This window comes from Oncorhynchus masou, chromosome 26, assembly GCF_036934945.1.
Source record: "Oncorhynchus masou masou isolate Uvic2021 chromosome 26, UVic_Omas_1.1, whole genome shotgun sequence".
Lineage (NCBI taxonomy): Eukaryota > Metazoa > Chordata > Actinopteri > Salmoniformes > Salmonidae > Oncorhynchus > Oncorhynchus masou.
This window is the reverse complement of record NC_088237.1, coordinates 9,984,935-10,006,737: the sequence shown is the minus strand read 5'-3', so window position 1 is coordinate 10,006,737 and position 21,803 is coordinate 9,984,935. Positions and strand designations below refer to the sequence as shown.

The 21,803-nt window shown below is 43.2% G+C and overlaps 1 protein-coding gene across 1 annotated transcript; it reads left to right on the top strand.

The window, feature by feature from the left end:
* The first annotated feature begins 2,477 nt into the window (after positions 1 to 2,477).
* Positions 2,478 to 20,978, top strand: LOC135514765 (transmembrane protein 168-A-like). The gene is made up of 5 exons (XM_064938334.1): positions 2,478 to 2,577; positions 3,039 to 4,333; positions 7,115 to 7,257; positions 16,847 to 17,121; positions 18,814 to 20,978. The coding sequence occupies exons 2-5, from the start codon at positions 3,176 to 3,178 to the stop codon at positions 19,359 to 19,361; spliced, it is 2,124 nt and encodes a 707-aa protein (XP_064794406.1). The 5' UTR covers positions 2,478 to 2,577; positions 3,039 to 3,175; the 3' UTR covers positions 19,362 to 20,978.
* Positions 20,979 to 21,803: the final 825 nt, after the last annotated feature.

Sequence of the window (21,803 nt, the reverse complement as noted above, 5' to 3'; positions counted from 1 at the left end):
CAACTCAAGAAGACTCGAGGCTGTAATCGCTGGCAAATGTGCTTCAACAAAGTACTGAGTAAAGGGTCTGAATAATTTTCGAAATACAATATTTCAGTTGTTGATTTTTAAAAACATTTGTACTGTTTTTGCTTTGTCATTGTGGGGTATTGTGTGTAGATTGATGAGGAAAAAAACTATTTAATAAATTTTACTATAAAGCTGTAACGAAACAAATTGTGAAAAAAGTCAAGGGCTCTGAATACTTTCCAAATTCACTGTAGCTACACCACTACATGGCAAAAAAAGTAATTAACTACGGAAAACATTTGAAAATGTAGTTAAATACTAGTTGAACTACATGTACTTTATTTCTCCCCAACAATGGATACTGGATGGTAGTGGTTCCGTTAGGGTGGCCATGTCTCCTCAAAATGTTGTTGCAAAGTAATCTTGCCACATCTTATTGCACATCTAAGAATGACGAACACGCGATGCGGCCCGGACTGCATAATTCAGATGAACCTCACTCTTTCCCTCTCTCTTTTTTCCCTCTCTCTATATATATATTCTAGTTCTTTCTCTCTTTCTCCTTCACTCTCTCTTTCCGTCCTCAGTCTCCTTCACCACTCTCTCCCTCCCCTTCCTTCTCTCTCTCTCTCTCTCTCTCTCTCTCTCTCTCTTTTATGTGGGAGCTCATTCATTGAGCCCTGTGACCTACAAGGGGTAATGAAAACATCGACACCATTCATGAGCTCTGATTGGGTTTCGGAGAAGAAGTAATCACGGGTGATCTAGTCTTCTCTGCCTCGTGGAAACAGCACACCAGGGAACTGCTGCTGTGGTGGGGCAGGTGCTGCTGTGCTGCTTACCAAGAATAGTCTTATGTTCTAACCAAACATTAAGAGCGGGACGCCCTGTTCAATTATGGATGAAGCAACTCTACTAATTCAAAGAATTATCACTTGAATTCTATTGTCACAGTTATCGTGGTCTGGCAGGAAATGTGTGGCCTATTTAATACACGACGACCATTTTGAGGAAACAAGAGCGAGGTTGAAGTGGACTAATTGGGTGTATTTATAAAAAGTGATCTCTTAATTAACACACTCTGAAACACTCACAAGTGTTCTTTCTTCCTATCATCAGTCGATTTCCCCGGAGTGTAAACGGGTGTGACTTCCGTACCCTTCAGACCCTCTGGTACAACACGTGACACTCTGTCTTAGTCTTCCCCAATCAGCTCAGCAGACACACACACACACACACTTATCTCTGCAGAATCTCACTTTGCCCTCCCAATACTTTGAGATATCACCTTATATGTGTATTTATTTAATACATACTTTTTTAGATGCTTTGTCGTCTCAGGATAGTGAATTAGCCTCCTTGATATTCATCCCATCCTTATAATGTTGTATCAGCAGAAAAGTCTAAATAAACCTTTTCTCCTCACTAATGCTGTAAATGATCCAATTGGCCAATGGATTTATCTTGGTCTTCAAAGCCCAACGCTGAGATTTCTGTTGCAAAAAGCCTGCTGTTGGGCTTTGTGGTTACAGATATGGGTACCATAGAATTCAAATTTTTCAATTGTATTTATGGTATTTACATTGCAATCCTCAAGACCAAATGCATCATTCACCTTGACCAAATGTATGTAATGTAACCTATACAGAACATTTGTGTGGTCCTGATACTCACGATGCTCATAACTACGGTCTAGATTTTTCCTGCTCATTTCATCATATGAAACGGTGGGGGGAAACTCAGGGCCCTAAATCGCTCCAATTACAGTAGGTTGATATGATTCTTGATGAGGGCCACGGCTGTGTTATGTATTGTGTCTCCAGTCTCCAGCTCAAATGTTTCTTGGCTCTGTGGGCTTCACAGTGATGTGTGGGAGGGAGAGAGTGAGGACTCCCACTGTATCTGTATGTGCATTATTATACCTACAGTAGTCAGTCAGTCAGAAAAACAAACAAATCAAATAACATTTTACAAACGCTTCGTAAACAACAGCAAAATGCTTACTTACAGGCCCTTCCCAACAACACAGAGAGAAAAATAGAAAATGAATCGACCCCTGCCTCCACAGTGCCCCTGTTGATATAAAGCCACACTAATCCACCATCATTTCCCAGAAAGTATCATAATTAACCAGAGTAATCTCTCTTTGGCTATTCCCAAATATTGTACTATTTTACTAGAGCTACAGTACAGTATGCGGAAAAGTTCATATTTGAGTGGGGTGTCATTTGAGATGTGCCCCTTGGCACCGTCACTGTGATATCTTCACTGACCATAAAGGACACATTTGTGGATCCAATGATTATATGCTTGAGGTGGTTGTCTTTTCTGATCAACGAATGTTAAAATGACTTTTTTTTATTATCTTGATTGATTGATAAATAATGATATTTCCTTGATGTCACCTCTAATGGAATAATAATTTATTGAGAGGGATAACCTGCTGTGAAACCACATTCGATTTCGCTGCAAACGCAAAATCCCAACTGTGTTTGTCTCATTATCTTTGCCGTAGTTTGGAGTCCGGAAACATCCCGAACTAGAAACGAAAAAAGTTTTTAGACAAGGGTAAGCAACTCAAGATTAATCTTTCGTTTTGTCAATCGATAGTTATTTGTGAATACATTTGATGATTTTAAGTAGTTTTACTGTGATTCCTCTGGAATTGCGGGAGATGTCATCCCTTACTTAACCAGCCGACGCAGCATAACTAACTAACCATTATTGTTGTGCTATGGCGTTCTTGTGTTATGTGCTAGCCATTATTGTTGTGCTATGGCGTTCTTGTGCTATATGCTAGCCATTATTGTGCTATTGACAGAAGCACGTAGGTAGCGCTTACTGACTGTCTCTAATCTCCTGTCAATAGCAACTGGTGAGTGTCAATGTTTATTGCTGTGATAATTAAAACGGTTTGTTTACTTGCTTGTCATCCAGCAAACATATGACAGCTAAATTAGGATGATTATTGTTCATGATAATTAATGTAAACATTTTTCACATTCACAAAATATGTTCTCCTTTCACAGTGGCTGAATAGCCGATTTCATCGATCTCATCCATAATGTTGCCTAAATTCAAGTGCCCCCGTCTGTTACAAAACCTACACAAGCTTGCTACTGTCAGTGACATACCTTATCATTGAATCATGAGTCCCCCCAGTTGAATGTTCAAGAGGAGCTGTTACAGCCTCAGCCACTGTCTCTACACAGCCATGTCACGCCTGGAGCCGGAGGAGGAGAGCGGGCCTGCGCCCAGCGGGGAGGTGGACATGTGCTCGTTGGTGCGTTGCCTGGGTTACCTGTCCAGTTTCAACCTGATGGTGGCAGTATGCCTGGGCCTGTACGTGCGCTGGGAGCAGACGGACGAGCCCATGATCCTTGTCATCTTCATCCTGGGTCTCTTCATCCTGGGCATCGCCAGCATCCTTTACTACTACTTCTCCATGGAGGGGGCCAGTCTCAGCCTCTTCCACCTGTGGTCTAGCTTCCTTCTGGGCCTCCTGTGCTTCCTCAATAGTCCCTCGCTGGAGGAGAATGTGAAGGAGCAGGCTACTAACTACCTGCTACTGGCTAGTGTGGCTTTGAGGACAGTGTGGGCCTTTACAGATAGGATAATGGGCTGCGTTCACTATAAACCCACCCTGCTCTCGTCCAAGGAGCTCCTAGAACTCCTGGGCTTTGGCATTGCCAGCACCACCATGCTGATGCACAAATCTATGGCCTTCATTGCCCTAGTGGTGGCACTGGGGTCTCTGATCGTGGGCTTGCGTGTCAAGTCCCTCCTAGCCCTGCCCAACTTGGCCTGCTTCACCCTGGTCACCTCCCTGCTGTTCTTCAAGGCCGTGGGGATAACCACCAACCCCTTCGCCCTGGGCTGCTACCTGGGCCGTCTGATCTGTGACCCCCTCTTGGACGTCTACTTCAGCAGCCTAGGGGCCACCGAGCGCTGGCTGCCCCTGCTTTCCTGGGGGCGTGTCTGGTGTCGACTCTCCCTGCTCCCCCTGGGGCTTGTGGAGATAGCCTTCTTCGTCCTAGCCGCTCTAAAGATGAGCCATCTAGAACTGTGGTACCTGGTGATCCCTGGATTCTGTGTGTTTGGCCTGTTCTGGACAGTCTGCCACGTGGTGCTGCTGATCACACTGTGGGGCTTCCACACCAAGCTGAGCGACTGTCAGAAGGCGCGCTCAGTCCTGCAGTCAGACTCACGCAGCCTGGACCGGGTCATGGCCTCGCGGGGGATGAGACACTTCTGCCTGATCTCTGAACGCCTGGTCTTCTTCAGCCTGGTGTCCACAGCCATTCTGGCAGCTGTGTCCTGGCAGGTAAGATGCTACATATTGCTACATGGTGAACTGGCAGGGTAATATATGTTAAACTAATGAATGAAAAGATGGATTGATAAATCCGTTAGCTGATTGAGTGATTGATCTGAGCTTTTCATTTATTTTGGTTTTGCCACATTGAGAAGATTTGAATTATCTTATTTGAGACAGACCTGACCATGATCGCTGCATAGCCTAATAACAAAGCAAGGTGAGTAGCGTCATCAACATTGAAACATCAAGCTTCACGTTAAAAACCCCACAGACTGACGCTTGCTAGAGGCCTGGCATGCATTTACAAGACAGTCCCAAGCCGGAGAGGAGAGCTGTTTCTGCTCTCAACTGTGACCAAGTGAATTAGCTCTTTAATATGCCTATCTCCTTACATAAAGAGCCATAAGTTATTTAGCCCTAATTTAGCTTTACCTTGTAATCTGCTATTAGCATAACAGGCTACGCTGAGGCATGTCCAACTATTTGCCACGTCATATAAGATCTCCAGCCAGCTTATGCTACTGTACCTGTAGACTTCCAGTTGCGTCATCATTGGTTCGCGGGAAGAAAAAAAACTGCTTGTAATTTCCTTCATACTTCACGCAGAGACATAGCCTGGGTAGGTAGAAAAACGAATTGTCAGAAACTCGCTGTTTCCCTCTAAGCTATGACCCCACCATTTATTTTAATCATGAGCAAAAGCTGTTGGTTTTCTACCTAAAGTTGCAATGGGTCCATTTAATGGCCCTGTGCCGTCAAAAATGTGATTTTTCTGTGTTTTATGTTTCCACACTATGAGGTTGTAAAAGCTGAAAAGGCCACCTTGAATTTCTGCCTGTTTTGGTGGGATGGAGATTTGGCCTGACTGTGAACATCACCAGGCAGTAGATTAGTAAATAGACCAATAAGAAACAGTTCTAAATCTCTCAGCTAGGTCTCAGTTTTCCCCTCCCCACTCAGACCACTCCCAGACAATCCTAAAAAATGTCTTGCTTGAGAATCTATTTTTGGTTATCTTTGACCATTTTAATTTAAAACAATCAATTGTTACTCAAATGATTTGATATTGGGATCAAAACTACCTTTAGTATGCACAAGAGACTTGCAAAATTAATAAAAGGCTGTGGCAGTACGAGCATGAAGAGCAGCATCTAGTGGGAAAAACCTGGTACTTTCACACTCATTTATGGGGGGAAATGCAAGCGACTTCAATGGCTAATTTCTCTGAACAGGAAAGAAAAAAAACATCACCGAATTCACAATACATAGGATGAATAAACAATACTCCAAGCCACAGCTTCATAAAACTTGTCAAACATAGACAACTGATACTGTATGATGGCGGTTGTGGTGGCCTTGTTTTGGGTGGGGTACATGGGTGTCTTTTGACTATTTATTTGGATTCCTCACGTCTTAGTCATTTTAAGAAGTGGTTTTGTCCAAATCGGATGTTGGGTATTTTTCTTAATGAATATTATATGAATCCTATGATTGAAATGGCCAATTTGGGTGTAATCAATTAGCTTAATTTCTCAGAGTTCAAAAAGTGTTTTCAACAAAATAATGATTCAGGACAATCGGAGATGGTGGCTGTTGTCATGGCTTGCTGAAATTAAATGGAACTACCCTTAAAGAGATTCTCCTGTACCTTTGTATACTTTTTTGCCGGTAGTTTTGAAAATATTACTCACGAGCCAAAAGTGGTACACAAATTGCGTACTACATCACATGTGCAGCTATGTGCACCACGTCATTACTCACTCACTCACACAGCCGTTGGGCCACGCTGGATAACGATGGGCAGGTGCCTTGCTAGCTGTCACTCAAATGCGAGGGGCTGAAACTTATTGGCTAGAACTCTAATTGCTCTAGGCTGGCTCATGTGGGGGGAAATGTGAGGAAAATGGCACGGCACAGCTTCAAGAAACAGTCGCTTTAAAACTTATTTTCTCGTATTTCGTAGCTAATTAAGGTGACAGTAATTCTGCTCATAGATTATGCATGTATGAACGACACATCCACATTTATTTCTTAGTCGCCAAAGCTTACTCAACCCACACACACACTCTTAAACATGTAAAGTAAATTAAACAATTCGGTGTCCGTGTTACCAAACATACAGGCCTAGCTATAGCTTTGAATTGTTTCTATAATCTAGGCCTATAGCCTTGCTCTACGTTTTAAAGGGCTTGAATGCTGGGATTGCATAAGAGCTTCAGTGCTGCTTTGTCAAATGAGGACTGAGGAGATGATTATGGACCAGCTGTGAGTCCTTGGGCAGTCGTAGCTGAATTTAACAAGAAGTCTGCTCCCTCCATCCAAAACTGACTCGCTAATAATGAAGTAGGGAGTTCTGATGTGGTAACCTTGCTGGTGCCTCGCTAATTGGACATATCAGATTGAGGAAAAATATGAGGTTTAATAAGGATTTTAATTGCAAATGTGAATGTAGCACAAGTGTAATTGAGGAATCGCAAGGCTATGTGGAAATCGTCAAGGCAACATCATAAAATTATTTAGTTATATATTTACTGAATTTTAACAGCTTGGTGAATTTGTTTAATAGAGTCCATTGGGTAGGCCTATAGTCTAAGTGAATTCAAGGCCACAATCTATCTTTGAAAAGGCTTCATTCTCACTCCCACAACTTCATTTGATTGTGTTTGAAGGGTGTTTTGAGCTGAAGCCTTGTGATGGATTTTTTTTTTTTTATGTGAACCTAAATTATCTTGTGCTTCAATACATTGAAAAAAAAAATCACAAATGAAATGCTCTCTTGTGTTGCAGCCCTCCAATGGTGTGTTCATGAGTGTGTTCCTGGTGGTCCTCCCTCTGGAGTCTCTGGCCCACGGGCTCTTCCATGAGCTGGGCAGCTGTCTGGGGGGCACATCTGTGGGCTACGCTGTGGTCGTCCCTACCAGCTACAGCAGGTATATAACCGTACACACAATCAATCAAATGTATTTATAAAGCCTTTTTCACATCAGCTGATGTCACAAAGTGCTATACAGGAACCGAGCCTAATACCCCAAACGGCAAGCAAAACAGATGTAGAAGCACGGTGGCTAGAAAAAACTCCCTAGAAAGGCAGGAATCTTGGAAGAAATCTAGAGAGGAACCAGGCTCTGAGGGGTGGCCAGTCCTCTTCTGGCAGTGCCGGGCGGAGATTATAACAGTACATGGCCAAGATCTTCAAACGTCCATAGATGACCAGCAGGGTCAAATAATAATAATCACAGTGGTTGTAGAGGGTGCAACAGGTCAGCACCTCAGGAGTAAATGTCAGTTCGCTTTTCATAGCCGATCATTCAGAGTTAGAGACAGCAGGTGCGGTAGAGAGAGGGAGTCGAAAACGGCAGGTCAGGGACAAGGTAGCATGTCAGGGTTCCATAGCTGCAGGCAGAACAGTTGAAACTGGAGCAGCAGCACGACCAGGTGGACTGGGGACAGTAAGGAGTCATCGGGCCAGGTAGTCCTGAGACATGGTCCTAGGGCTCAGGTCCTCCAAGGAAAGAGAGAATTAGAGAGGGCATACTTAAATTCACACAGGACACCGGATAAGACTGGAGAAATACTCCAGATATAACAGACTGATCTTAGCCCCCTGACACAAACTATTGCAGCATAAATACTGGTGGCTGAGACAGGAGGGGTCAGGAGACAAACGATACCCCCGGACAGGGCCAACCAGGCAGGATATAACCCAACCTGGGGCGGCAGGGTAGCCTAGTGGTTAGAGCGTTGGACTAGTAACCGGAAGATTGCGAGTTCAAACCCCGAGCTGACAAGGTACAAATCTGTCGTTCTGCCCCTGAACAGGCAGTTAACCCACTGTTCCCAGGCCGAACTGACTTAACTGACTTGCCTGGTTAAATAAAGGTTAAATAAAATAAATAAAACCTACCTTGCCGAAGCACAGCCCCCACACCACAAGAGGGATATCTTCAAACCAGCTGAGACAAGGCCGAGTATAGCCCACAAAGATCTCCCCCATGGCACAAACCCGTATATATAGTTGAAGTCGGAAGTTTACATACACTTAGGTTGGAGTGATTAAAACTAGTTTTTCAACCACTCCACACATTTCTTGTTAACAAACTATAGTTTTGGCAAGTCGGTTAAGACATCTACTTCGTGCATGACACAAGTAATCTTTCCAACAATAGTTTACAGACTATTTCACTTCTACTTCACTGTATCACAATTCCAGTGGGTCAGAAGTTTACATACACTAAGTTGATGGTGCCTTTTAAACAGCTTGGAAGATTCCAGAAAATGATGTCATGGCTTTAGAAGCCTCTGATAGGCTAATTGACATAATTTGAGTGAATTGGAGGTGTACCTGTGGATGTATTTCAAGGCCTACCTTCAAACTCAGTGCCTCTGCTTGACGTCATGGGAAAATCAAAAGAAATCAGCCAAGAGAGAAAATTGTCAGAGAAAATATTGTCAATCTCCACAGGTCTACAGCAATTTCCAAACTCCTGAAGGTACCATGTTCATCTGTACAAACAATAGTACACGAGTATAAACACCATGGGACCACGCAGCCGTCATACCGCTCAGGAAGTTGACGCGTTCTGTCACCTAGAGATGAACGTATTTTGGTGCGAAAAGTGCAAATCAATCCCAGAACAACAGCAAAGGACCTTGTGAAGATGGAGGAGGAAACAGGTACAAAAGTATCTCTATCCACAGTAAAATGAGTCCTATATCAACATAACCTTAAAGGCTGCTCACCTAGGAAGAAGCTACTGCTCCAAAACTGCCATTAAAAAAGCCAGACTACGGTTTGCAACTGCACATCGGGACAAAGATCATACTTTTTGAAATGTCCTCTTGTCTGATGAAACAAAAATAGAACTTTGGCCATAATGATCATCGTTATGTTTGGAGGAAAAAGTGGGAAGCTTGCAAGCCGAAGAACACCATCCTAACCGTGAAGCACGGGGGTGGTTTGCTGCACTTCACAAAATAGATGGCTTCATGAGGATGAGAAATTATGTGTATATATTGAAGCAACATCTCAAGACATCAGTCAGGAAGTTCAAGCTTGGTTGAAAATGGGTCTTCCAAATGGACAATGATTCCAAGCATACTTCCAAAGTTGTGGCAAAATGGCTTAAGAACAACAAAGTCAAGGTATTGGAATGGCCATCACAAAGCCCCGACCTCAATCCAATAGAAAATTTGTGGGCAGAACTTAAAAAGCGTGTGTGAGCAAGGAAGCCTACAAACCTGACTCAGTTACACCAGCCCTGTCAGGAGGAATGGGCCAACATGCATCCAACTTATTATGGGAAGCTTTTGGAAGGTTTCCCGTAACGTTTGACCCAAGTTAAGCAATTTTAAAGGTAATGCTACCAAATACTAATTGAATGTATGTTTACTTCTGACCCACTGGGAATGTGATGAAAGAAATAAAAGCTGAAATAAATAATTCTCTCTACTATTATTCTGACATTTCACATTCTCTAAATAAAGTGGTGATCCTAACTGACCTAAAACAGGGAATTTTTACTAGGATTAAATGTCAAGAATTGTGAAACTGAGTTTTAATGTATTTAGCTAAGGTGTATATAAACTTCCAACTTCAACTGTGTATGTGTGTGTGTATATATATATATATATATATATTACACACACACACACACACACACACGTAGACACATGTCTACGATTAAAACGCATAGCAACGATTAAAACCAGAAACCGTGGATTGATGGCAGCATTCGTGTGAAACTGAAAGAGCGAACCACTGCTTTTAACCAGGGCAAGGTGACCGGAAACATGACCGAATACAAACAGTGTAGCTATTCCCTCCAAGGCAATAAAACAAGCTAACCGTCAGTATAGAGACAAAGTAGAGTCGCAATTCAACGGCTCAGACACAAGAGTATGTGGCAGGGTCTACAGTCAATCACGGATTACAAAAAGAAAACCAGCCCAGTCACGGACCAGGATTTCTTGCTCCCAGGCACACTAAATACATTTTTTTTCCCGCTTTGAGGACAATACAGTGCCACTGACACGGTCCACAACCAAAACATGCAGACTCTCCTTCACTGCAGCCGACATGAGTAAAACATTTAAACGTGTTAACCCTCGCAAGGCTGCAGGCCTAGACGGCATCCCCAGCCGCGCCCTCAGAGCATGCGCAGACCAGCTGGCTGGTGTGTTTACGGACATATTCAATCAACCCTTATCCCAGTCTGCTGTTCTCACATGCTTCAAGAGGGCCACCATTGTTCCTGTTCCCAAGAAAGCAAAGGTAACTGAGCTAAACGACTACCGCCCCGCAGCACTCACTTCGGTCATCATGAAGTGCTTTTAGAGCCTAGGCAAGGACCATATCACCTCCACCCTACCTGACACCCTAGACCCACTCCAATTTGCTTACCGCCCAAATAGGTCCACAGACGATGCAATCTCAACCATACTGCAACAGTGCCCTAACCCATCTGGACAAGAGGAATACCTGTGTGAGAATGCTGTTCATCGACGACAGCTCAGCATTTAACACCATAGTACCCTCAACTCTTCATCAGGCTCGAGACCCTGGGTCTCGACCCCGCCCTGTGCAACTGGGTACTGGACTTCCTGACGGGCTGCCCCCAGGTGGTGAGTGTAGGTAACATCTCCACCCCGCTGATCCTCAACACTGGGGTCCTGTACTCCCTGTTCACCCACGACTGCGTGGCCATGCACGCCTCCAACTCAATCATCAAGTTTGCGGACGACACTACAGTGGTAGGCTTGATTACCAACAACGACGAGACGTTCTACAGGGAGGAGGTGAGGGCTCTCGGAGTGTGGTGTCAGGAAAATAACCTCGCACTCAACGTCAACAAAACTAAGGAGATGATTGTGGACTTCAGGAAACAGCAGAGGGAGCACCCCCCTATCCACATCGATGGAACAGTAGTGGAGAGGGTAGTAAGTGTTAAGTTCCTCCATCACAGACAAACTGAATTGGTCCACCCACACAGACAGCATCGTGAAGAAGGCGCAGCAGCGCCTCTTGAACCTCAGGGGGCTGAAGAAATTTGGCTTGTCACCAAAAGCACTCAACTTCTACAGATGCACAATCGAGAGCATCCTGTCGGGCTGTATCACCGCCTGGTATGGCAACTGCTCCGCCCACAACCGTAAGGCTCTCCAGAGGGTAGTGAGGTCTGCACAACGCATCACCGGGGGCAAACTACCTGCCCTCCAGGACACCGATACCACCCATTGTCACAGGAAGGCCATAAAGATCATCAAGCACAACAACCACCCGAGCCACTGCCTGTTCACCCCACTACCATTCAGAAGGCGAGGTCAGTACAGGTGCATCAAAGCAGGGACCGAGAGACTGAAAAACAGCTTCTATCTCAAGGCCATCAGACTGTTAAACAGCCACCACTAACATTGAGTGGCTGCTGCCAACACACTGACTCAACTCCAGCCACATTAATAATGGGAATTGATGGAAATTGATGTAAAATATATCACTAACCACTTTAAAAAATGCTACTTAATATGTTTCCATACCCTACATTATTCATCTCATATGTATATACTATACTCGAAACCATCTACTGCATCTTGCCTATGCCGTTCTGTACCATCACTCTTTCATATCTTTATGTACATATTCTTTATCACTTTACACTTGTGTGTATAAGGTAGTAGTTTTGAAATTGTTAGGTTAGATTACTCGTTGGTTATTACTGCATTGTCGGAACTAGAAGCACAAGCATTTCGCTACACTCGCATTAACATCTGCTAACCATGTGTATGTGACAAATACATTTAATTTGATGTATACAGAACTCACACACACACACCAGGGTCTCCGTTAGCAGCTAATAGCCCGCTTTTGGCAAATACATTTGACCGGTCATGCTTGTCGGTTTCTAAAATAATTTGAATAATTTTGTGGAATTAAATTGGCACGTGTATATTTTCGTTAGTCGTTAGGTTTATCACACAAGCACAGCATACAGATGCAGAGCCTATGATTGGAAAATCTGTCACACAGCGTGAGAGCTGCTGCTACAGCTCCTCAAACAGCTCATGTGTTGCTGCTGGAGTGAAACTTGCATTTATGTAACAATTCTAAATACAATCGTGTGTTAACTGTTTTGATGGCCCCGATTTTAAAAACAACTACTATTTTTATTTCTCAACTGTTAATTAAAACACTCTTCTCCATTCAAGTTTATATAGGTATCGGCACGTTACACACCACTTTGTGATGAGCTGGAAGCTGTATGCGTTTTGAAAACACTTATTTAAAGGTTTGAAACCTAAATGTTTTAATTCATTTTATGAGGCATGACTTACCTTGCTTCAAAGTAAAATCCAACCATTAAAACATGGGGGCAATTCTTCTCTAAAGACTTCCATAAACCATTGAAACCAGTAGCATATTTTTCTCATGTTCTATTGGTTTTCAAATCAACTTTCTTTCAATACTCACACTAACCATACAATTTGTGACATGAATTGAGTATATAGTATACTTATTGGTTATAGTTAGTTTGCAAAAAGTTCCCTGATGTCGTACCAAATTCGCCAAAATACAAAGTAAACAAGCAGTGTACACTATTTCCGAGCTTTTAGGGCCCATAATGTAATACTTCAGAAAATGGGCGTAGCTTCACAACATTTTCAGATTTGAAGAAAATGGCGGAAAATATGCAGCCGAAGTGCGACGAGAGCGGATACAAATTCATTCCTTTAACTAATTATCACAAATGTTAAGAAAATGTTGAGCAATGTAGTGAAGTCCTGACTTTTCAAATAACTTACATTGGCTGACAATTTGTTAGCTATGCTCTCCTTACGAACCGCATAGCATTACAGCAGTATGTATCAGTATTTTCTAACTTTAGTTGGCTACTAATACATCGAACTTGCCAGGCAGTATATTAACTAACTACCAGACGTTTATTGACTTGATTGTTAACATAATTCTTAGCTAAGTGGTATAGTCGTTGTGCGTTTCAATGGACATTGTTCATTCTAGCTATCTGCTATTTCAGAACACTCTCGTTAGTGTGTCAGAGTGCGGAATAACTGATGAATTTACGAACGCTCAACACCTGTTGAATATGGCCGGTGGCAGTAAACGTAGTACGCTCAACTGAAATGATTACCATTCGTTTACAGTATTCTAAAATGAGCTCATAGTATATATTATGTAGTGTATATATTCATTTCCGGGCTGCAATCCCGTTAACGGGATGTTATGACAACCGCCAGTGAAAGTGCAGGGCGCCAAATTCAAAACAACAAATCTCAGAATTAAAATTCCTCAAACATACATGTATCTTATACCGTTTTAAAGGTAATCTTGTTGTTAATCCCACCACAGTGTCCGATTTCAAATAAGCTTTACGGCGAAAGCACCACAAACGATTATGTTAGGTCACCACCAAGCCAAAAGAAAAATGCAGCCATTTTTCCAGCCAAAGAGAGGAGTCACAAAAAGCACAAATAGAGATAAAATGAATCACTAACCTTTGATCTTCACCAGATGACACTCATAGGACTTCATGTTACACAATACATGTATGTTTTGTTTGATAAAGTTCATAATTATATAAAATAATCTGAGTTTACATTGGAGCGTTACGTTCACTAGTTCCAAAAACATCCAGTGATTTTGCATAGCCACATCGATTCAACTGAAATACTCATCATAAATGTAGATGATAATACAAGTGGAATTATAGATGTACTTCTCCTTAATGCAACCGCTGTCAGATTTCAAAAAACCTATACGGAAAAAGCAAACCATGCAATAAGCTGAGATGGCGCTCAGAAAATTAGTCAAATTAGCCGCCATGTTGGAGTCAACAGAAACCAGAAATTACATGATAAATATTCCCTTACCTTTGACAATCTTCATCAGAATGCACTCCCAGGAATCGCAGTTCCACAATAAATGCTTGATTTGTTCGATAATGTCCGTTATGTCCAAGTAGCTGCTTTTGTTAGCGTTAGGTACACATATCCAAACGCTCGTGTGTTTGGACAAAAACTTTGGACAAAAACTTCAAAAAGTTATATTACAGGTCTAAGAAACATTTCAAACTAAGTGTAGAATCAATCATAAGGATGTTTTTTTAATAAATCTTCAATAAAGTTCCAACCGGAGAATTCCTTTGTCTACAGAAGCAAGTCGATATCATGTGGAATGTGCGTGACCAGGAAATGTCTCTCTGCCAGTAAGCTAACTCATTCCGCTCTTATTCTGTCCCACAACACAGCAGAAGCCTCATTCATATTTCTAAAGACGGTCGACATCTAGTGGAAGCCCTAGGAAGTGCAACTTCATTCATATCCCAATGGGAATTCAATAGGGCCTGGATTGAAAATATACCAACCTTAAATTTCTCACTTTCTGTTTGGATTTCTTCTCAGGTTTTTGCCTGCAATATGTTATGTTATACTCACAGACATCATTCAAACTGTTTCAGAAACTTCAGTGTTTCTATCCAATACTAATAATAATATCCATATATTAGCAACTGACACTGAGGAGCAAGCCCTTTACTCTGGGCACCTTTCATCCAAGCTACTCAATACTGCCCCTGCAGCCATAATAAGTTAAGTATGTAGTATACAGAATGTTAGTATGGGTATTCAAACATAGCTTTATTCATATTAGCAACCCATGCTAGTTGTTGCATCTTTAGATCCCCTCTTTCTAAATTTCAAACAAATATTTTTATCTCTGTCACATGAAACCGCTTGCAGTTTGCTTTTGTCAACGGTGTTTTTCCGCTAATTGCATTATGGAACAAACACTTTTTTGTAGCTTACTGCCTTGTGCGCACTGCTAAACTTATAATGTGAAGAAATAATAATTTATCAACATTTTTAATCTAAACGTTCTGATCTGTTGCATCAGCCTCATTGCTTTTTAAAGATTTTTTTATTTTATTTTTATGTAGGCTAGGCCTACTAGTTGTATGAATTTGGGATCTATCATCCCATAATTGTCCCAGAGTCTGTTTGGAATAACCTATTTCTTTCTTGGTTATGCGCCCAATGGATATGGGTCCGGTACATTTCTCAAATGTCTGTTAAATTAAAATGCTGCCGATCAAAAGTCAGGCGCCACATTTTCCTCATGGAAACCCCGACGCGCACACAATTCAGTGTACACATGTACACAAACCTCACACACACAGACCCACATTCACTTTCTTCATCTCCACAATCATCAATCTTCCCTGCACCAAAGTATAAAAAAATACCTTCATTTTACAGCATCCAGCGGGACAGACCATAATTTCAATTCCCTCACTGGACAAACCAAGTGGAAAATATCCCAATAGCCATGCATAAACATGACCCTAATGTTTTCCCCCCTGAGGCTGCTCTCTCCCTGGCATACTAAGTGGCTGTGGGTGGAACATGTGTTTACGACCAGGCAGGACCACTCTGTCCGACATGGCACCCTTATCCCTTTGACTAGGACCCATAGGGCTTTAGTCAAAAGTAGTGCACTATGTAGGGAATAGGGTGCCATTGCAGACTCTGACTATCTCTGTGCTGGGGCAGTTAGCACTTGGTCTGTCTGGTGGTGATTCGGATGCAGGCCCATACATCTGCTCTGTATTCCAGGGCTGTGGATGTAGGCCCCGGCGGGAGACCAGAGAGCATGTTGAGAATATAGCAGTGTATTATTTACTGTTTGATGGGTTCAGATCATGTTTTTACAATGATGAGGGCTCCTTGGGAAGATGAGAAAGAGGAGGAGGAGAAGAAGGGAACGACGAGGGACAGAGAGCAAAGGAAAGAAAGTCTGACAGGGACAAAGTGAGAGAGGGTGCGGGGGGAGAGAGACAGGCTTTTAGAGAGGGAGGACAGCGGGGAGGGGATAGTGAGAGACTAATATGTTTCCATCTTTGTGCAGATAAGACCCAGGCCAGGTTAGTTACACATCTGTCACGTCAGCCTCCAACAGCCATGTCATCCACTGCCCCCCCAGTCATCTCAACACAACCACTCAGACAAAATCTAGTCATTATTTAAACATAACTTTCTCCAGCCCAAGGTCTCTCTCAAGATCATAATAACTGAGCTTTAAGATGACAAGTTTTGAGTTATGCAGATGTCTATATGAGTGAATGGAGAACGTTGTAATGCCAGGGACAGACAGATACAGAGTCAGTGAGGCTATATTGAGTGACAGAGACTGGTGAAGCCTTGACTCGTACCTGGTGCTGTGTGATGGAGAGAAAGAGGTGTGTCGGATCAAACAGATTTCTCTGCCTTGACCTCCGAATGGTGCTGTTAGGTCAGGACTCCTCTCCATCTTTATTCTCACTAGTTTTAGACAGACACACACATTCCATCTCTACTGTACTGCCAGTGTCTTCACCTCTATTCCTTTTCTTACTCTACATTCTCATCTTCCTCTTTTCAATTCTGCTGTCCATCTCCACTTGCCATTCTCTCCTCATATTCATTCTCGTTCCCTCCTTTCCTCCACCCATCCTCTCATCCTTCCCTCCACAGGCCAGATGGCCAGCCCACCCTCCTACCTCCGGTCCAGGTGCAGGAGCTGAACGTGCTCTCCACGGGCATGTTGAACAGTGTGCAGCGCCTCTTCTCCCACCACATGATCGAGACATTTGGCTGTGACTACTCCACCAGCGGGGTGACTTTGGAGGCCCTGCAGGCCAAGCTCAAGGCCTTCCTGGAGCTTCGCACGGCCGACGGGCCCCGCCATGATACATACGTGGTGTTCTACAGCGGACATACGCAGCGCACCGGGGCCTGGGCACTGGCAGGTGAGTGTCACCATAGCTTACAGATGCTGGCTGGCTTTATGGTTGGCTGGCTGGCTGGCTGGCTGGCTGCCTCTCCTCAACGCACAAGCTTCTTGCCTCTGTCTCTCATCTTCTATCAATGTTTATTTTGCACCTATTTATTTCCAGACTAGATCAAACATGAAAAAGACAAGATCAAAATAAGGTTATATGTTTGAATAAAACATGATGATGAGGGTAGAATACAATATTTTTGTTTTGACAAACAATTTAAAGTTTTCCATTTGTTTCTGAGAAAAGTACCAAATATTTTGTAGTCTGCTAGATGCAGTGTATTCTATCTAACACCTTATTACTTGTTAGATATTACTGCACTGTTGTAACTAGAAACACAAGCGTTTCGCTACACCCGCAGTAACATCTGCTAAACACGTGTATATGACCACTAAAGTGTGATTTGTGCCTGTACTTTTCATGAATCCATCGCTCTTAGTAGAAATGAAGAGTCCCAACATTTTCCCAGTGTGATAACTGAAGCTTGTCTTCAGTGGCTGCCAACACACGCCCACGCTTTATCACTGCGTGGTGCTGCTACGAAGACAAGCTCGGTGACAATTAAACGTGACTTGACCGTTAATGTACTCCCACTCGTAACTTTTCCTTTTCTCCATGAACCCAGACTACTTTTACCTTTTTTGTCTTTAATGTCCTTATTTACTCACCACCCACCTTAACCTTCTCAAATACATGCAGACAGTCATCGTGCCTCATCAGGCAAGTCTGCTGTAATGAGTGTAGTTAATTAGTATTATTAACCCATTACCCAATTATTATTTTAATGGATTAAGGAAGGAATATATTGTACATTGTAAGCTATGATTACAGTAACTTTTAAAACCTTTATCAAACTAGCTACTAAACCCCCTAACATTCAGGGTCAGTAAAAAAAAAACTGGTACGTATCGTCTTCCTAAAGATACAGATCCATCTACGGACCAATGCTTCTCGTAATATGTGTCAAAACATCAACGCAGCCACAGTGTACCACCCCGGTGCTCCCCTGAAACCCACAATTCTACTTTAAGCATCAGTTTGTCACGACCACACCGTGTATTGCTCCTCTTCACCAGCCCCTTTCTGAGCAGCTCCCAAACTGTAAAGAAATATCTTATCTTGGCTCCATCTACGGGCGCCTCTTAATCTTCCTGCCATGGAGCCCACTGCCGTATTAATCCTCATGAAGGATACTGCTTGTCATACGCCGTGTCACAGTGTTTGAGCAGTGGAGGCCGAGGGAACAACAACCCGAGCCCTGGCTGGCGTTGGAGCTTTACAGAACGGTCTGGGAAGAGCAGGATGGGGGGGGGGTGTCTCTGGCACTCTCACTCAATCACGCAGGCTGCTCACGCACACACATACACACTCATACGCCGCTCACGTTTCTGCCACAGAGGAAGGGTGCCCAAACAGAGAGCAGTCCCTGTAACTCGGGATTTAGATTAGGGATAGGCCATACAGGCGTGTCGTTGTAGATGGTATTCAGAATAACAATCGAGATGATTTGACAAATAACTTGACTATTCACGTTCCTTTTGTTTACATTGTGCATGTTATGATATGAATCACATCAGCCTTTTTGCAAATGGTTCTTTGTTTGTCCCAGCCTAAGACTAGGGTTGGGGTTATTCAAATGTTTATTTCTCGCTCTACCAGGAGGAGACACTCTGCGTCTGGAGCAGCTGCTGGAGTGGTGGAAGGAGAAGAACAGCGGCTTCACCTCCCGTCTCATCCTGGTCCTGGACACGGAGAACTCCATGCCCTGGGTAAAGGAGGTCCGCAGGATGGAGGGAGTCTATGTGGCCGTGCAAGGGGCCGAGCTCGCCCCCGCCGGCGACATCGAAGGCGGGGTCGCCCCCCGCCTTGGGGACTTCACCTCGGAGTGGGTAGAGTTCAACTGCAACCCGGACAGTGCCACCCAGTGGTCGGAGAAGGGCAGGACGGTGGCGGCGGCCTACGGCGTGTCGAAACACTGGAGCGACTACACGCTCCATCTTCCCACGGGGAGCGACGTGGCCAAGCACTGGAAGACCCACTTCCCCCAGGCTACCTATCCTCTGGTGCACCTATCCAACTGGTGCTGTGGGCTCAACCTCCTCTGGCTGTGTGGAGTGTGTCTGAGGTGCTTCAGGCGACTCAAACTGGGCTGGTTCCCTCCCAATATACTGGACACGGGACAGGGCATCAAACTGGTCCACTCATAGACTGACTGAGCTGTATGTCTGCCTGGGAGATCACTTGCCTGACCACTCACCCTGAATTGAATTCCTCTACTCTATCAATCGCCACGTACAGTGAGTCTAAAACTACCATCCTAGAAGTTGTTTGTGTGACTTCAAAACAAATGAATCAGTGATTGGTTAGATTTGTTTATGACAATCCAGTCAGAGAATCAAAGTTGATAACGTCATCAGGTAAGCAGGCTCTGGCCCAACCCATCGGTTTCTGGGACCAATCAGATTGGTCAGATTGTGTTCGCATTCTAGAAATCGTGGGGGAGGGAGGCAAATCCAGACTCATCGTGGAGAAGAAACGTCAGTTGGCCTGAGCAATGTGGATGGGTAGCCAGGCAAGGAGATCACAAGGGAGTTTCAGCAGGTAGCCTAGTGGTTAAGAGTGTTGGGCCAGTAACCGAAAGGTTGTTGGTTCAAATCCCCGAGCCAACAAGGTGAACAAATCTGTCAATGTGCCCTTGAGTAAGGCACTTAACCCTAATTGCTCCTGAAAGTCTCTCTGGAAAAGAGCGTCTGCTAAATGACTCAAATGTAAATGTGTTGACAATCATCAGTATCTATGGTAAGCCATGTGTAGACAATCACCAATAGTACATGTGGTAAAGTGGTCACCACAATAGGCCTGATTTCTATGGTAAAGCTATATCCATCACCGCAATCAGTCTTATTGCCATGCTAGTATGGGCCTTGTTTCCAATGGTATAAGTAGACATTCTCCACAATATTCTGTGTATCTATGGTTTACTGACATCCACCCTATGTGCCTTGTTACTTTGTAAATTGAACTTTCGTGGGACATTGTACTTTATTTTGAAAATGCAATATTATTTCTTAAGTGTTTTTTTTTCTGGGAAGACATTTGTAATTGTTTGTCATGTTTATTTGCACTTTGGAAACTGATAGTAAACAGGTTTTACCATTTTTGAAAATGTCTAGCCAAAGATTTTGGGACAGATTTTCAAGAGTCTTGGCCAGTGTCTTGCCTTGCGTTTTGGTCTTGGTTTCTATTGACTGACTATTTGAAATCATGAGATGATTTATTACCTTATTTTAGCTCCACGTTCTATTCTATTAGATGGATCACAACAAAATGTGGTTAATTCATTGATTCGTTTTTTTAAACATGAATTTAGTAAATGTGCTGCGTCAGTGTGAGGAGGAAGTGTTGACAATTGGTCGGCCTGACAGGATCTATATAGCATCAGGGATATACAGTACACAGCTCCCTGCCTGGCGCCACTTTGCTGCTGTTGTTTTGGCGTCGAATCCACTGTAAAAATAATGACTCACCACATGTAGCCTATCATTGCATCATAAACCGTTCACTGTGCCCTCATTGGTTTCGAGGGCCATGGTGACCCATATTGGCCAACCTTTCTGCTTCATTTGGTGCTTGTCTTGCTCTCTCTCTGTGATGCTGCCTTTATGATACACTGTGATGTTTATGCTAAAAAGGTCAAATTGTATTATTCTAAATATAAATGAAAGCCAAGCCTTTTGTCTCGCTATATCTTCGTTGTCCTGATTTGAACCATTGTGATGCCTCATCTTAGATTATGCTGGAATAATAAAGTGAATATGTGAAAATTTGTGTACATGTGCTGGTCACTTATCTATTGAAATGAATTGCATTTTGTAAAAACCCTGTGCAGCTCAGCAACATTCTGGTATCTACCTGGACATTGAAACGGGAAGTTTACCCCAGAGATTAAAAGAGTCACTCAGTTTAGTTTGGAAAGCAGAGTCGATGAGTTCAATTGGGGCCCAATCGTCTCTACATAATTGCTTGTCTCTCAGTGGTGGTTTGAGAGGATAGGATGGGTAGAGAGAGGAGAAAGAGGAGGATGCATAGAGACAAATCATGAAATAGCCTAGCCATCCGTTCCAATTCCAGACATTAATATGGCATGGTTTACACACATTGAGCAAATACAGACCCTCGCTGTATAAATGTTAGTGTTGGCTGCAAATATTGGGTTTGAGAACCTAGAAGTCCGGACAGATGTAGGAATAATTGTCCTATGCTACAGTAAAAAGCTTTCCGTTCTCTCTCACCGGGGAGTCTAGCTGGACACAAAGCTTTCACTTCACTTTAGTCCCCCTTTCCTCAACACGTTGTGGTGGACATTCACAAGAAAATGTTTTCCTAATACAAATCAAATTTGATTAGTCACATGGGCCGAATACAACGTGTAGTAGACCTTACAGTGAAATGCTTACTTACGAGCCCCTAACCAACAATGCAGCTTAAAAAAAATACAGAGTAAGAAATAAAAGTAACAAGTAATTAAAGAGCAGCAGTAAAATAACAATAGAGAGACTATCTACAGGGGGGGTACCAGTACAGAGTCAATGTGTGGGGGCACCAGTTAGTTTAGGTAATATGTACATGTAGGTAGAATTATTAAAGAG

Coding starts and splice junctions, on each gene's coding strand:
- LOC135514765 (XM_064938334.1), top strand. CDS start 3,176: ATGTTCAAGAGGAGCTGTTACAGCCTCAGCCACTGTCTCTACACAGCC. Junction 4,334..7,114: donor TGGCAGCTGTGTCCTGGCAG/GTAAGATGCTAC, acceptor CTTGTGTTGCAG/CCCTCCAATGGTGTGTTCAT. Junction 17,122..18,813: donor CGGGGCCTGGGCACTGGCAG/GTGAGTGTCACC, acceptor TCGCTCTACCAG/GAGGAGACACTCTGCGTCTG.